Raw genomic sequence first — 16227 nt, 5'->3', positions numbered from 1 at the left:
TCCTCTGAGTCTAGGACCAACTGTTCTATGGGAGCTGCAGTAGTCAGACATTTCTTACACGGACGATTCCTCAGCTAGTTCTGAAGGAGAACTTTCATTCTCTAACTCCTCTGGTGAGTCAGTACATGACTCTGAGGACATTAATTTTAGATTCAAAGTTGAACACCTAAGATATTTGCTTAAAGAGGTATTATCCACTTTGGGTGTACCTGAGTCTAAACCATCAGAGGAAAAACAGGTACATAAATTGGATATGGTGTTTAAACTTAAGTTAAAGACCCCTGAAATATTCCCAGTACCTTCATTGGTAGCGGACATTATAACCAAGTAGTGGGAAAAACCTGGTGTACCCTTCTCTGGTGTTTCCTGTACTGCATAGGCATTTGGAGATGTGGAATACCTTTCCTAAGGTAGACAGGTGTCATTTCCACTGCTAAACCTCTAGAAGATAGTATGTCTTTTAAGGACCCTATTGATAGGAAATTAGGGGATTACCTAAGAAAGGTCTTTCTTCAATGAGGCTTGCTTTTCCAGCCGGCTGTAGGTATTGCAGCGGTTGTTGGGGCTGCCACCTTTTGGTGCGTCTTATCTGAACTCATTTCAGTGAAATCCTCCCTTTCAGGATATTCAAGACCGCATTTAGGCCCTAAAAACATCCACTTCCTCTAATTGTGACTCAATTATCCAAATCATTCCTTAATGCTAAGACCGCTGGTTTTGCTGTGCTCACTATAAAAGTTTTTTGGTTAAAGTCATGGTCAGCTGATATGGTTTCCAAGTCAAGGCTCCTATTTCTAGCCTTGAAAGGAAAAACCTAGTTTTTGGGCCAGGCTGGACTCTATCATTTCTATGGTCACTGGCGGTAAGGGAGCTTTTCTGCCCAGGACGAGAAATCTAAATCTAAAGGACAGCCTATGGGTTAATTTTGCTCCTTTCGTCAGGACAATATACAGAGGAGCACTTCCACATCAAAAGTCTGAAATTCCCAGGAGTACCTGGAAACCTAATCTGGTGTGGAGCAAGAACAAACATCCTAAAAAATCAACCCTAGACAAGTCAGCATGAAGGGTCGGTCTTCGACCTGTGCTCAGGTCAAGTAGGTTATCTCGGTTTCAGAAAGTTTGGGCTCAGTCCTTTCAGGACCCTTGGATTCTGGACATTATAGCTAAGGGATACAAAATAGGTTTTCAATCTCGCCCTCCAAGGGGCAGGTTCCTCCTCAAGGATTTCAGGGAGGCCAGAAAAAAAAAACAGCTAGTACCCCAAGCGGAGAGGGGAAAGGTATTCTATTCAAATCTATTTATAGTTCCCAAAAAAGAGAACTTTTCGTCCCATTTTAGACCTGAAGTGCCTCAACAAGTTCTTAAGGGTACCTTCATTTAAAATGGAGACCATCAGGTCCATTCTCCCTCTTGTTGAGGAGGGTCAATTCATGATCACCATAGATCTGGAGGATGCGTACCTTCACATTCCTATTCACTGAGATCATTACCAGTACCTTTGTTTGCTTTTCTGGAAAAGCATTACCATTTCATAGCTCTTCCATTTGGTTTAGCTATGGTTTAGCTCAGAGGATCTTTACAAAAGTCCTAGGGGCCCACCTTGAAGTAGTCAGAAAGGCTTAGTAATGCCCATTAGGGGTGTGTCCTGATTCACTATTTCACTATTCACTGATTCACTATTGGATCAAGTTCTGTTTAAATGGATTGTCAGAAGGATCACTATGACTGATGAAACAACCCATGCTAGGTTGAGAAACACGTTGCATGATTTTAAATTTTGCTTGCTATTGTTTTAAACTTATTAATATTTGTTTTAATAAACTGAACTTGTTTTATGCAAGCTTTGGTTCATTACCTTCTATAGCAGTTTTACACACTGCTTCTGACTATCCATCAGCACATATTGTGACAAAGATCCCCCTGCACTATCTACTCTGCACCTGGAGAGGTTTAGCTGGTACACCTGAAGATACCAGCCAGCTCCTACTAGTACATAAGTGTACTTGGGCCAATTGTGAGTACCCATTTGGCTTTTTTTCTTTGATTTCACATATATGGATATATTGATGCACACATGAGGCGCCCCTCTTGTTTTTTATTATTATCTATACAGCTCTGGCTTTGTCTATGAGGAGGAGAGCAGCCTAACTAATTGCTTCATTGTTAGATCATCTGGTTCTACTGAAAGGGTTAGCTGGTACACCCTAAGACTCCAACCTGCACCTACCAGTACATAAGTGTACTATAGTCGCATGTGAGTACCCACTTGGCTTACTTGATTTACTTCACTATATAGCATATTGATATGCACATGAGGCACCCCTCTTATTCTCTTTATCTTGCAATGGATTGCTGTGGTGCTATATTTGGACAACATCTTGGTTCAGGCCCCATCTTTACATTTAGTGACATCTCACACAGAGAAGTTACTCTGGTATCTGTGGTCGCGTGGCTGGAAGTTAAATCTGGGAGTTCCCTGAACTTTCTGGTGATCATAATAGACTCTATCAGAGTGCATATCTATCTCACAGATCATTGCAGGGAGAAGCTCCAGGTTGCCTGCTAGCTTCTTCAGTCCAATCCTCAGCCTTTGGTGACTCAATGCATGGAGGTGGTAGGCCTTATGGTGGCGGCTTCGGATGCTATTCCTTTTGCTCACTTGCATTTGACACCTCTATAGTTATGTATGCTCAATCAATGGAACAGGAATCATTTAGACCTCAGGAAATATCTCTGGATCCAGTGACAAGAGAGTCTCTTTCCTGGTGTCTGTAGCAGGAACCCATTTGCCAGGGCATGTGCTTCCTACGCCCATCCTGGGAGATCTTAACAATAGATAAGAGTTTGACAGGCTGGGGTGCTGTGTGGGGTTCTCTGAGAGCCTAGGGTATCTGTGCCCACAGGAAGCAATCCTTCCAATCAACATTCTAGAACTGAGGGCCATCTTTAACGTCCTTCAGTCATGACCCCGGGTTGCGTTCCGTCCGTTTTTATTCTATTTCAATCAAATAACATAACTACAGTAGCCTATGTCATTCACCAGGGCGGAACTTGCAATTCTCTGGCAATGCTGGCAGTGTTGCATATCCTTCAATGGGCAGAGACATACCAATGCCAAATATCAGCCATCCACATTCCTGGTGTGGACAATTAGGAAGTAGATTTCCTGAGCAGACAGACTGTACTTCGGGAAATGGTCTTTAAACCAGGAGGTGATTTTGCAAGATCACCCGCAGGTGGGGGTGCCCAGAGATAGATCTGATGGCTTCCTGTCTGAATACCAAACTGCCAAGATATGGGTTGAGATCGAGAGATCCTCAGGTGGAGTTGGTGGACGCTTTAGCAGTTCCATGGCACTTCAATCTAGTGTTTCTTTTTCCTCCAATTATTCTGCTCCCTCGATCCTGTTAGCTCTTGCGTGGCCACTCAGCACTTGGTATGCAGACCTTGTGAGTATGTCATCTACTCCTCTATGAATACTACCTCAAAGGCCAGACATTCTGGCCGTTTTTCTATCAAAATCTAGAATCTGAAGCTAAATGCATGGAGATTGAAAGTTTATTTTTGTCCCAGAGAGGATTCTCTGAGGCCGTGATTGATACTCTGGTTCAAGCCTGTTACCAGATGTATTTACCACAAGGTGTGGAGGGCTTATTTGTCTTGGTGTGTGGACCGTGGGTTCCCTTGGCACAGAGTGAAGACTCCGCATATCCTTCAGCTTCTACAGGATGGTTTAGAGTGTCTGTCGGCTAGTTCCCTTAAGGGTCAAATTTCTGCTCTTTCTGTTTTGTTGCATAAGAAGTTGGCTCGTTTGCCAGATGTTCAGTCGTTTGTGTAGGCTATTGCTAGAATTAGACCTGTTTTCAAACCTATTGATCCTTCATGGAGCTTTAATCTTGTTCTTAGAGTTCTTCAACAGGCTCCATTTGAGCCTATGCATTCTATTGATATTAAGTTACTAAACTGGAAAGGAAAGTGTTATTTCTGTTAAATATTTCCTCTGCTTGTAGAGTATCTGAATTGTCTGCCCTCCAATGTGATCTGCCTTATCTAGTATTTCATTTGGATAAGGCTGTACTGAGAGCAAAGCTGGTGTTTTTACCTAAGGTTGTCTCCACTCACAATATTAATCAAAAAATTGTTGTTCCGTCCCTTTCTCCCAATCCTTATTCCTTTAAGTAGAGGCTTTTACATAATTTGGATGTGGTTAGAGCCTTGAAGTTCTATCTTCATGCTACCAAGGAGTTTTGTCAATCTTCTTTCTTGTTTATCCTGTATTCTGGTAAGTGCAAGGGTCAGAAAGCCACAGCTTTTACACTATCCTTCTGGATCAGACGTTGGCTGGCCCGCTTCTAAATACGCCAAGCGAATCAAACTCCTTCATGGATTACGGCACATTCTACTTGTGAGGTGTATTCTTCCTGGGCCTTCAAGAATAAGGCTTCAGTTGAACAGATATGTAGGGCTGCTACTTGGTCTTCATTACATACTTTCATGACATTTTACAGATTCAATGTTTTTGCCTCAGCTGGAGTCTTTTGGGAGAAAGGTTCTTCAAGTGGTGGTGCCAAGTACTTACGACTGCCTTCCCTTCCTTTCCCTCCCTAAATTTTTGTGGACTCAACAGCTTAGGCATTGGTTTCCCATAGGTTATGAATGGATTTTGTGGACTCTCACTGCCATTAGAAAGAAAATATAATTTATGCTTACCTGATAAATTATTTTCTTTCTTTGTAGTGAGTCCATAAACCCGCCCTTAAATAATGTTGTGGCGGCAGTCTTATGGCATGTCTGTACTCCTTTTATCTCTCTACTTTTCCTAATCCTCGACTTGAACTACTGAGAGGGTAGGAAAATTGGGAGGGATATTTAATGCTCTGTTTGGGGGTGTCTGCCTCCTGGTGGCCAGGTTAAGTATTTCCCATAGGTTATGAATGGATTTCGTGGACTCACTGCCAAGAAAGAAAATAATTTATCAGGTAAGCATAAATTTATGTTTTTTGTTTTATTTTATAAACTACTGACAATATTTCTCCCAAATTCCAAATAGAAATATTGTCATTTGGAGCATTTATTTGCAGAAAATGACAACTGGTAAAAATACAAAGATGCAGTGGTTTGAGATCTCAAATAATACAAGTTCATATTCAATTTTAAACAACACAATACTAATGTTTTAACTTAGGAAGAGCTGAAGAGTTGAAAAGAAAAGTTTTGAGTGAGAAAAAGAAGGGATCAATTCTGGCATTACTGGCAGAGGGATACAGTGAGCGTCAGGTTGCTTCCATCCTTAAAATTTCAAAGACGGCTGTTTATAAGAAAAAGGTCTAGCAGCAGACATCGGGGACAACAAAGCTACAGACCTGCAGAGGGTAGAAAACTGCTCTCTATCGCCCGGGATGACCTCCAACTCATTTGAATGTCATTTAAGAATCATAGAATGACATCAAGTGACCTGCAAAAAGAATGGCACATGGCAGCTGGGGTGAAATGCACAGTGAGGACGCTTCGAAACAGGCTCCTAGGGGCTGGACTGAAGTCATGCAAAGCAAGAAAAAAAGCCCTTCCTCAATGAGAAGCAAAGAGGTGCTGAGGTTGACAAAAGGCAATAAGGATTGGACCGTAGGGCTCTGGAGTAAACTAATTTGTCTGATGAGTCCAATTTTCAGCTTTGCCCAACACCTAATCACCTAATGGTTAGACAGAGACCTGTAGAGGCCAACAAGACAGTGTCTTGCACCTACTGTGAAAATTGGTAATCTGGGGGTGCTTCAGCAAGTTTGGAATCTGACTGATTCATCTTTATGAAGGATGCATTAATCAAGCCACGTACAAGGTTATCCTGAAAGAAAACTTCCTACTGCTGCGACAATGTTTCCCCAACTCTGAGGATTGGTTTTCCAGCAGGACAATGCTCCATACCACACAGACAGGTTATACATGGTGTGGATGGAGGACCACCAGATCAAGACCCTGTCATGGCCAGCCCAATCTCCAGACCTGAACCCCATTGAAAGCTTCTGGAATGTGATCAAGAGGAAGATGTATGGTGTCAAGCCATCAAAGAAAGCCGAGCTGCTTGAGTTTTTGTTCCAGGAGTGACAAAGTCACCCAACAGCAATGTGAGAGACTGGTGGAGAGCATGACAAGACGCATGAAAGCTGTTATTGATAATTAGGGTTATTCCACCAAATATTGATTTCTGAACTGTTGTTATGACCAGTTGTCATTTTTGTGCAAATAAACGCTCTTAATGACAATATTTTATTTTGAATTTGGGAGAAATGTTGGCAGTAATTTTATAGAATAAAACAAAAATGTTTGTTATTTAAACACATACCTATAAATAATAAAACTAGAGAAACTAATACTTTTGCAGAGGTCTCTTAATTTTTGTGTGTATATATATATATATATATATATATATATATGTGTATATATATGTGTATGTATATGGAGGGAGAGAGAGAGAGAGAAAAAAACCCACATACAGTCAAAAGAGAGAGAGAGAAAAAAAAACATACAGTCAAAAGAAAGTGCACCCTCTTTGAATTCTATGGTTTTACGTATCAGGACATAACAATCTGGTCCTTGGCCGGTCTTATAATTAGGTAAATACAACCTCAGATGAACAACACATGACACATTACACTGTGTAGTGATTTATTTAACAAAAATAAAGACAAATTGGAGAAGCCATATGTACAAAACTAAGTACACCCTTACTGCTTCCATAGGAATCTATAGGCTAAGTAGCAGACAGGTGCAGCTAATCAAATGCCCTTGATTAATTGATCATCAGCAAGTGTTACCACTCTATAAAAGCCAAAGTTTTAGCAATTTGCTGGTCTGGTGCATTCAGGTGTGCGTTAACTGTAAAAAAATTCGCTATAGAAAAGTGTGCAAAGTGGAAATTTAAAAAGATTATATTCTTTAAAAAATCAATACAACTGCCATTAAAAAAAAAAAATATATATATAATGTTATGCAAAAAGAACAAAATAAACTTATACAAAAACACACACTCCTAGCAATGAAAAGAGGAAAATAGCGGTTATCCCACAATAATACAAACTACTTTACAGTAGTAACAGCAATAACCACAATGTCACCCCCAGTGTTGGATGGAACATAGAACACAAAAGTCAGAACAATACAAAAAATAATGACCCAAAAAAAGAATGTCAGTGATTTCTAAATAATAAATCCTTCTAAAGAAAAGAAACATCAATATTATTTATAATTAACTCAACCTTGTAGACAATCTGTGGGAACAAACAGTCATTAATTGTAAGTTAGTTAACAAAGAAATATAGCAGTATAGTTACTGGAGATTTATGGAGCTCACACTCTGGCCTCTCCCCACAAGAATGCTGGCTTTACTGATTTTTATACTGAATGTCCCCCCTTGTGTGAGGGATGAGTAGGTGAAACACTGGAGACATCTGGACATTTTGAAGCTATTTACTAAACATTTAGCAGTTGTCTCCAATTGTTTTGACCTAAACAAAGATTCCCTGCAATTCATGCATTTTAAGTGAGGAGGCTCCAGTATTGTTTTGGGCTTTTAGGCTATGAAATCTAATTAACATTTGCATATCTTAGCCAAGGTAGTGTCTTTTGTATTGCTTCCTGAGTATGGCACCAAGATTGTAGGCCTCGTTAAGATAACCAAGGCGTTGGCTGAAACCTTATGTTTGTACAGATACTCAGGAAGACAGTTTGAAACATTTGAAATGCATTATACAGTTGCCAATTTAAAATGATATCAGAGTGAACTATCTTTTATTTCTCATCTTTATAATTATATCTTATTTATTCATATATTTGGAATAGGAGGACAATTCTTACATAACACAATGCCAAGGAGGAAAGACATCTGCAATGATCTTAGAGAAGCAATTGTTGCTGCCCATCAATCTGGGAAGGGTTATAAGGCCATTTCCAAACAATTTAAAGTCCATCATTCTACAGTGAGAAAGATTATTTACAAGTGGAAAACATTCAAGACAGTTGCCAATCTTCCCAGGAGTGGACGTCCCAGCAAATTCACCCCAAGGTCAGACCGTGCAATGCTCAGAGAAATTGCAAAAAAACCAAGAGTTACATCTCAGACTCTACAGGCCTCAGTTAGCATGTTAAATGTTAAAGTTCATAACAGTACAATTAGAAAAAGACTGAACAAGTATGATTTGTGTTGAAGGGTTGCCAGGAGTAAGTCTCTTCTCGCTAAAAATAACATGGCAGCACAGCTTAGGTTTGCAAAGTTGCAACTGGACAAAGCACAAGACTTCTGGAACAGTTTCCTTTGGACAGACAAGACCAAAGTGGAGATGTTTGGCCAAAGTGGAGATGTTTGGCCGCCATGCTTGGAGAAAACCACACAGCATATCAGCACAAACACCTCATACCAACTGTCAAACACGGTGGTGGAGGGGTGACGAATTGGGCTTGTTTTGCAGCCATAGGACCTGGGCACCTTGCAATCATTGAGTAGCTAAAGCTTGGCCGAAATTGCTGTCGAAATTGATCCCAAGCACACCAGCAAATCTACAAGAGAATGGCTGAAAAAGAACAGAATCAAGGTCATGCAATGGCCCAGTCAATGTCAATACCTCAACCCGATTGAAATGCTGTGGCGGGACCTTAAGAGAGCTGTGCATAAGCGAATGCCCACAAACCTCAATGAACTGAAGCAACGTTGTAAAGAAGAGTGGGCCAAAATTCCTCCACAACCATATGAGAGACTGATAGTCATACAGAAAACGATAAGTTCAAGTTATTCTGATAAAGATGGTTCTACAAGCTATTGAATCATAAGGTGTACTTAGTTTGGCTTCTATATTGTAGCTTTATTTTTGTTAAATAAATGATGACAGTGTAATATGTCATGTGTTGTTGTTCATCTGAGGTTGTATTTACCTTATTTCAAGACCTGCTGAGGACCAGATGATTGTTATTATGTTCTGATACGTAAAACCATAGAATTTAAAGAGGAGGGTGTACTTTATTTTCCCCATGAGAGAGAGATTTCTTTCAAATGGCAGAAGTCCACAAATTCATTCATAACCTATGGGAAATACTTCACATGGCCACCAGGAGGAAGAAAAGAAATCCTAAACAAAGCATTAAATATCCCTCCCACTTCCCCTACCCTCCCAGTAGTTCTTTGCCTCGTGTCATGGAGGTAGGCAGAGAGAGGTGCTCTGCTGAAGTCTCTGAATGTAATGTTCTCAATGGATTGTTTCCTTCAAGAGAGAACAGGGGAGTTGTTGAACACCATGTAATACTCCTTATTAGAGTTTTGGTTTGTGCTAGCTGTTGGAAGTCACAGGGAAGTTCCCATGCCTCTTCCAGCTTATCCATGCTATCCTCCCTTTTCAGTCAAACAGTGTTAGAAACACTGATTTCCTTTTGTTTTTCAGGATTCTCCAGGCAGATGAAGGATGAGTCCTGACTGTTATCACAATATCCTCTCTAATGGCTTGTTGCCTAATAGAGACTGACCTTACCTGCCAATAGACCAGGAGAGGCTTTTGTTTTGTCACAGACCCAGGGACGGTAAGGGGTTAAATCAAACTCCTTATTATGCACACTATATTATGGCAATTCTGGGACTTTGAGACCTCAGATAGTGGTCTTTTTAGAGGGGCACATCAGAGCTATAGCTTCAAGAGCGGCACCGGGTCCTCCAATTGAACTTTCAACTCGGACCCGGTGCGTGCTGATGCCAGCTGATGTGAGACAAAAGGGTTTGTTGGCTTCACGCCCCCAAAAGCTCATGCTCGCTCTTGGACTACTACAAGAGGAGCATTAATACCAGACTCAGATGGTGTCTGGGGACACAGAAATAGGCTCTGTACTAGCGCTATCTAGAGCTCTCTTCTTACACGCAGGGCCAGCTTTGGAGCAGCGACACAGGATCATATATGAGAGACTCACAGTAATTTTAATGCAATTATTTGTGTGCACCATCAGGGATAAATCCGGTCTCCATTATGGGCTCCATTTATCATTGTAATTCTCCTACATTTGCGCCTATAAATACGCTGTCATAGTTTTTCTCCTATTTATCAATGCAAAATACACCTAAAATTAAGCAAATACGACCGCAAAATTCTCCCACTCTATTCTCTCTCACCAAGGCGCACATGTGCGCCAAATAAAGATTACATTTTTTTTTTTGAGAAATACGCTTCACTAATGACTGAAATTCAGATTCATTATTATTTTGCGCCTTGGGAGAACCTAAAATTCTCCTACAAATACGACCATGAAAGAGAAGATGGAATATTTCTTAATTTTCTAGCTTATCAGTCTAAAGCTAACAATATTACATCAATGTAAGACGTGTCATCAGTGACATTTAATATCTATAGGAGTCAAAAGTTCTGCAGGGGGTGTGGAAGGAGATAAAGGTATTATTGTTTAAAACTGGTGTTTGTATTATTAAAGGATTACTTTCTGTTATAATTTTTAAGATAAACAACTAACATATTAAAGTTAATAAACATTAATTAAAACCTACTGCCTATATTTTCTCCAAAACGAAGTTTCATAACGTTCTAAAAGTTATATCTTTTATTCGCCGATGATGTCACGTTATCCTGCCCACTATTTTCAGCACTGCATGTTCAAAATACTTAAACCAATAACTTTGTGTTTAAAGCGCCATTTTGAAACCTAGGTATTGTAAACGGATTGGTACAGAGCAAAGGATACCCACGGAGTGGGTTTGGAAAACAATTAAATTTGCAGACAAGATTTCTGATATACGGTAGAGATATGTTAATGAAATGCTATTGATAAAAAGTGTATTTGGGGTAGTTAGTTAGTAACAGGCATAGAAAATATTTACTTACAGTGGCCCTTTAATATTGTAGCATGTGTAAAAAAATATAAAGCTTTCATACACATGATTAAAAAAATGCATTTATTGATTAGATTACATGTATTAGGTTACACGTTTTTTAATCATTTTTAAACAAAATAATTTTTATTTTATTACATTAAAATTACATTAGTTTTGTATTTAAATATTGTAATACACGGTCAAGGGTAGTTTAAACAATTGTATTTAAATAAAAAAATAAAGTAAGACAATTTTTTTATTTTTTTTATTGCGAGACAAGTAAAATACACCTACAAAATAACATGAGCAAGGTAATAATGACAAGGAGAAATCCATTTGGTCAGTCAAATGGGGCACATACACAGATGTGCCTGGCATAGCAAGAATCCATACACAAGTAAGACAATTTTATATGCAAAAAAAAGGGAATTTGGGAGAATTTCTAATGATAAATAAGGCGCATATGTAATACTAATGGCAAGCTTTATCATTAATCTACTACCGGTTTTATGAAAAATATTGGTGCACATGTGCGCCTCTCCAAAGGCGAGCTGCGGAGAACTGATAGGAGAACTGAAAGTCGTATTGCAAAAAACAATTATAAATGGAGCCCTATATATTCAGTAAGGATGATTCTATGCTTGAACCTAGTCAGGAGGAGATCTGAGGGCACAGTGGAGAGGGAATAGTTTGAGGGGCTGAGCCAGCAAAATAATTGACAGTAAAAAATTAGACAATAGAAAATAGATCTATAAAAAAAGTAAATAATATTTTATTAAAAGGTAAATGTGGTTTGATACTGAAATATGTAATACAGCATTTACAACATTAGATACATGATAAAATTTACCATCCCTGTACCGGGTAGCTATTTTGAAATTTGGAATACTGTCCCTAAGGCTATCCCTCTGGAGAATAGCACATTTTTTAAGGATCCTATGGATAGAAAGCTAGAGGGTTATCTAAAAAAGGTCTTTCTTCAGGCAGGCTTGCCTTTCCAACCTGCTGTAGGTATTGCTGTGGTGGCTTGGGCTGACACCTTTTGGTGTGACGCATTATCTGAACTGATTTCTGTAGAATCTCCTTTGGAGGATATCCTAGACCGCATTCAGGCCCTAAAAAGAGCCAATTATTTTATCTGTGACACCATTATTCAATCATCCGTCTTAATACCAGCTAGGAGGGCTCTCTGGCTAAAGACTTTGGTCAGCGGGAATGGTTTCCAAGTCTAGGTTACAGTCTTTGGCTTTTAAGGGAAAATCCTTATTTGGGCCCGTCTGGATTCCATAATTTCTATTGTCACTGGTGGTAAGGGGGTTTTTCTATCCAAGGATGAGAAATTTAGAACTAAGGGACATCTTATAGGATATTTTCGCTCCTTTCGTCAGAATAAGACACAGAGGAGCGCTTCAACAACCAAGTTTGAGATGCCCAGGAGTACCTGGAAGCCAAACCCAGTGTGGAACAAGAACAAGCAGCCCAAGAAATCGACCCCAGACAAGTCAGCATGAAGGGTTGTCCCCCAACCTGGGCTCAGGTCAAGCTGGGGGAAGATTATCTCTATTTCAGGAAGTTTGGGCTCAGTCTATCCAGGACACTTTGGTTCTGGACATTTATATATCAGGGATATAAAATAGTTTCCAATATCGCCTTCCAAGGGGAAGGTTACTCCTTTCAAGGATCTCGGGAAAGCCGAAAAAAGGACAGATTTTCTACGCTGTGTAGATGATCTGGTATCTATGGTAGTTGTTGTGGTCCCCGTGCCTCAGGCAGAGAGGGTAGAAGGGTTCTAATCAAACCTATTCATCGTTCTCAAAAAGGAGGGAACCTTTTGTCCCATCTTAGACCTGAAGTGCCTCATCAAATTATTAAGGGTACCTTCCTTCAAAATGGAGACCATCAGGTCCATTCTTCCACTTGTGCAGGAGCACCCCATATCAATCACCAGGGCAGAACTCACAGTTCTCTGGCGATGCTAGAAGTGTCTTGCATTCTTCGATGGACAGCCATCCACATTCTAGGAAGTGGATTTTCTGAGCAGACAGACTCTGCTTTCTGGGGAATGGTCGCTAAACCAGGAGGTGTTTTGTGAGATCACCAGCAGGTGGGGGTTCCCTGAGATAGATCTGATGGCTTCCCATCTCAATGCCAAGCTATTTAGATACTGATTGAAAGATCCTCAGGCGGAGTTGGTGGACACCTTAGCAGTTCCTTGGCATTTCAATCTAGTGTATCTTTTTCCTCCCTTAAGTAATAGCTCATATCAAACAGGAGAACATTTCAGTGATTCTGTTAGCTCCTGTGTGGCCACACAGGACTTGATATGCAGACCTCGAGAGAATGTTATCCAATATGTGATACAATCACAGTGGAGGGGGCACACAAGGTTATATATAATAGTATAGTGATCAATACTGGCCCCTAGGGGCAATTGCAACTACAACAGATAATACAAACAGATTATAATACAGACCAATAAAAATCTTGTTAGATATAATAAGGTTAACTTTGTGTAATTCTCTATGGTATAGAAAAAAAAGGAAAGTCTTTTTGTAAAATGAACTGATGGTTGGTGTAGGCAGCCTCCTCTTCACCAGATGATCCAGAGAAGAACTATAAAACAGAAGACAACAGAGGGGCGCCTCATGTGTAGAATTATCTCGGTGGTAACAGAAATATAATAGAATAGCCAAATGGGTACTCACACACTCCAAAAGCACACTTATGTTCTGGTAGGGACAGGCTGTAGATTTATATAGGTGTAACAGCTCACCCGTTCTGGGGTACTTCCAATACTGTAATGCTGAAGCAAGTATGAAAAAGCAAACAGAAAGCACTGTATGTGCAGACCATTAAAAATAAAACATAGGTGTGTACTTAGTGGTATAAAGTGGGTACTCACATACTCCCATAGCACACCAATGTGCTAGTAGATGCAGGCTGCAGATTCAAACAGGTGTGGCAGCTCACCCAAACAGATAATCCTTCAGGTGTTGAAAAGAATGAGAGGAAATGCAGGTTTGGTACTCCACAGTAGCTGTATCCTTTTCAGTAGAAATGAGCAGATGGTAGGAAATGAGATCCACTCCCAAGATAGAAGTTAAAAAATATTTATTAAAAACAGGTAAAAAAAATAAAATTAAACAACAACACCAAGGTTGTTGTAAAGAGTGGATTAAAGGGTTTAACCAATTGGCCCCAATAATTGCAACGCGTTTCTCGGTCAGCAGACCGTTTCATCAGGCATATCATACTCATTCCTACCTCTGCTCTTTATACCCTACATACAAACAAACAATTGACTCCTTTCTAGTGGGTGGGTGTCTAATTGATTCTCACCTGTGTGGACAGTCAGGTGTTTCTAGGACTGATTTGGGAAAAAGGAATAATAAAATAAATAATAAGTGTTCCCCTTTTGTTTATATATTCATGTATTTATATGAAATGATGTTTCAAGAAATGCCATTGTACCTATATAATCTTATTATTTGTATTTTAATACAAAATAAAAACCTCCTTGGTCTGTTAGAGTCTTAAATTATAACTGATAACTCAGTTTAAATTTCATCCAAGGATGTGAATCGTAGTAGATAGATTAAGATAGTAACAGTGGCACTCCAAAAGAAGCAGTATATTTACTTTTTAATTGATTTAGTTAAAAAAGAAATTTTTTGTGTATTCCAAAACCGCTACCCGCCGAAGGAACTGTAACATGATTGGATGATGGGTGTGTGTTGACTAACCAATCATATGTCGTCTGAGGGAATTTTTTCGGACAAAATAATTCCAAAAATTCAGTGGCCCCCTGTTTGTATTTGATAATTTACATCGCAACTGCAGCTAGCACTGTAAAATGCCCGCACAGCTGCGCTTAGACACAGAACATGTCTAATTTAGAAATCTGTGTTCAAATTTGGTGCTATTCCTTTTGCTCACTTTCATTAGAGACCTCTACAGTTAGGTATGCTTATGCAATGGAACGGGAATCATTTAGACCTTTCTGAGGTAATATCTGTGAATCCAGAGACAAGAGAGTCTCTTTCCTGGTGGCTGTCTCAGGAGCCCATTCTCTAGGTAATGTGCTTCCTGCATCCATCCTGGGAGATCTTAACAACAGATGCAGGTTTGACAGGCTGGGGTGCGGTGTGGGGGTCTCTGAAAGCTCATGGAAGCGATCCTGACAATCATTGTTTTGGAACTGAAGGCCATCTTTAACTCTTCAATCGGGGCCCCAGTTGCATTCCATCAGTTTTATTCAATTTCAATCGCACAACATAATTATGGTGGCCCATGTCAATCACCAGGGCAGAACTCACAGTTCTCTGGCGATGCTGGAAGTGTCTTGCATTCTTCAATGGACAGCCATCCACATTCTAGGAAATGGATTTTCTGAGCAGACAGACTCTGCTTTCTGGGGAATGGTCGCTAAACCAGGAGGTGTTTTGTGAGATCACCAGCAGGTGGGGGTGCCCTGAGATAGATCTGATGGCTTCCCATCTCAATGCGAAGCTATTTAGATACTGATTGAAAGATCCTCAGGTGGAGTTGGTGGACACCTTAGCAGTTCCTTGGCATTTCAATCTAGTGTATCTTTTTCCTCCCTCAAGTAATAGCTCATATCAAACAGGAGAACATTTCAGTGATTCTGTTAGCTCCTGTGTGGCCACGCAGGACTTGATATGCAGACCTCGAGAGAATGTTGTCTGTTCCTCCATGGAGGCTGCCGTAGAGGCCCGACCTTCTGGCGCAAGATCCATTCTTCTATCAAAATCTAGTTTCTCTGAGGCCGACTGCATGGAGATTGAATGCACAATTTTGTCCTAGAGAGGATTTTCTGAGGTGATGATTGATACTCAAGTTCAGGCAAGAAAACCCACTACCAGACGTATTTACCATAAGGTGTGGAGGGCTTATCTGTCTTGGTGTGTGGAATGTGGGTTGCCTTGGCACAGAGTGAAGACTCCACATATGCTTCAGTTTCTACAGGATGGTTTAGAGAAGGGATTGTCGGCTAGTTCTCTTTAAGGTCAGATTTCTGCTCTTTCTATTTTTTTGCATAAGAGGTTTGCTTGGTTGACAGATGTTTAGTCGTTTGTTCAAGCTATTGCTCAAATTAGACCACTTTTTTTTTTTAACCTATTGATTCTCCATGGAGCCTTAATCTTGTTCTTAGAGTTCTTCAACAGGCTCCGTTTTGAGCCTATGCATTCTATTGATATTACGTTACTAACTTGGAAAATGTTGTTTCTGTTAGAGTATCTGCATTGTCTGCCTTCCAGTGTGACTCGCCTTATCTAGTGTTCCATTTGAATAAGGCTGTACTTCGGACAAATGGGATTTTTACCTAAGGTTGTGTCAACTCTATTAATCAGG

General features: G+C 40.0%; 1 protein-coding gene across 4 annotated transcripts in view; it reads left to right on the top strand.

Annotated features, from left to right (window-relative positions):
• LOC128666737 (zinc finger protein 713) overlaps positions 1-16227 on the top strand; it is a 143923-nt gene that overhangs the window by 66689 nt on the left and 61007 nt on the right. Inside the window, exon 7 of one of the 4 annotated variants that reach the window (XM_053721493.1) lies at positions 7839-8886. The exons of 2 other annotated variants lie outside the window; for them this stretch is intronic. In XM_053721493.1, the coding sequence (XP_053577468.1) occupies positions 7839-8203 (365 nt within the window). In that variant the 3' untranslated portion in view covers positions 8204-8886. Of the gene's footprint in view, positions 1-5187; positions 6371-7838; positions 8887-16227 lie in introns of those variants that run through there. One more of the 4 variants, XM_053721494.1, reaches the window with a different exon arrangement.

Source organism: Bombina bombina, chromosome 7 (genome assembly GCF_027579735.1).
Source record: "Bombina bombina isolate aBomBom1 chromosome 7, aBomBom1.pri, whole genome shotgun sequence".
Lineage (NCBI taxonomy): Eukaryota > Metazoa > Chordata > Amphibia > Anura > Bombinatoridae > Bombina > Bombina bombina.
Note: the sequence above shows the minus strand (reverse complement) of the source record. Positions and strands in the feature narration are given on the sequence as shown.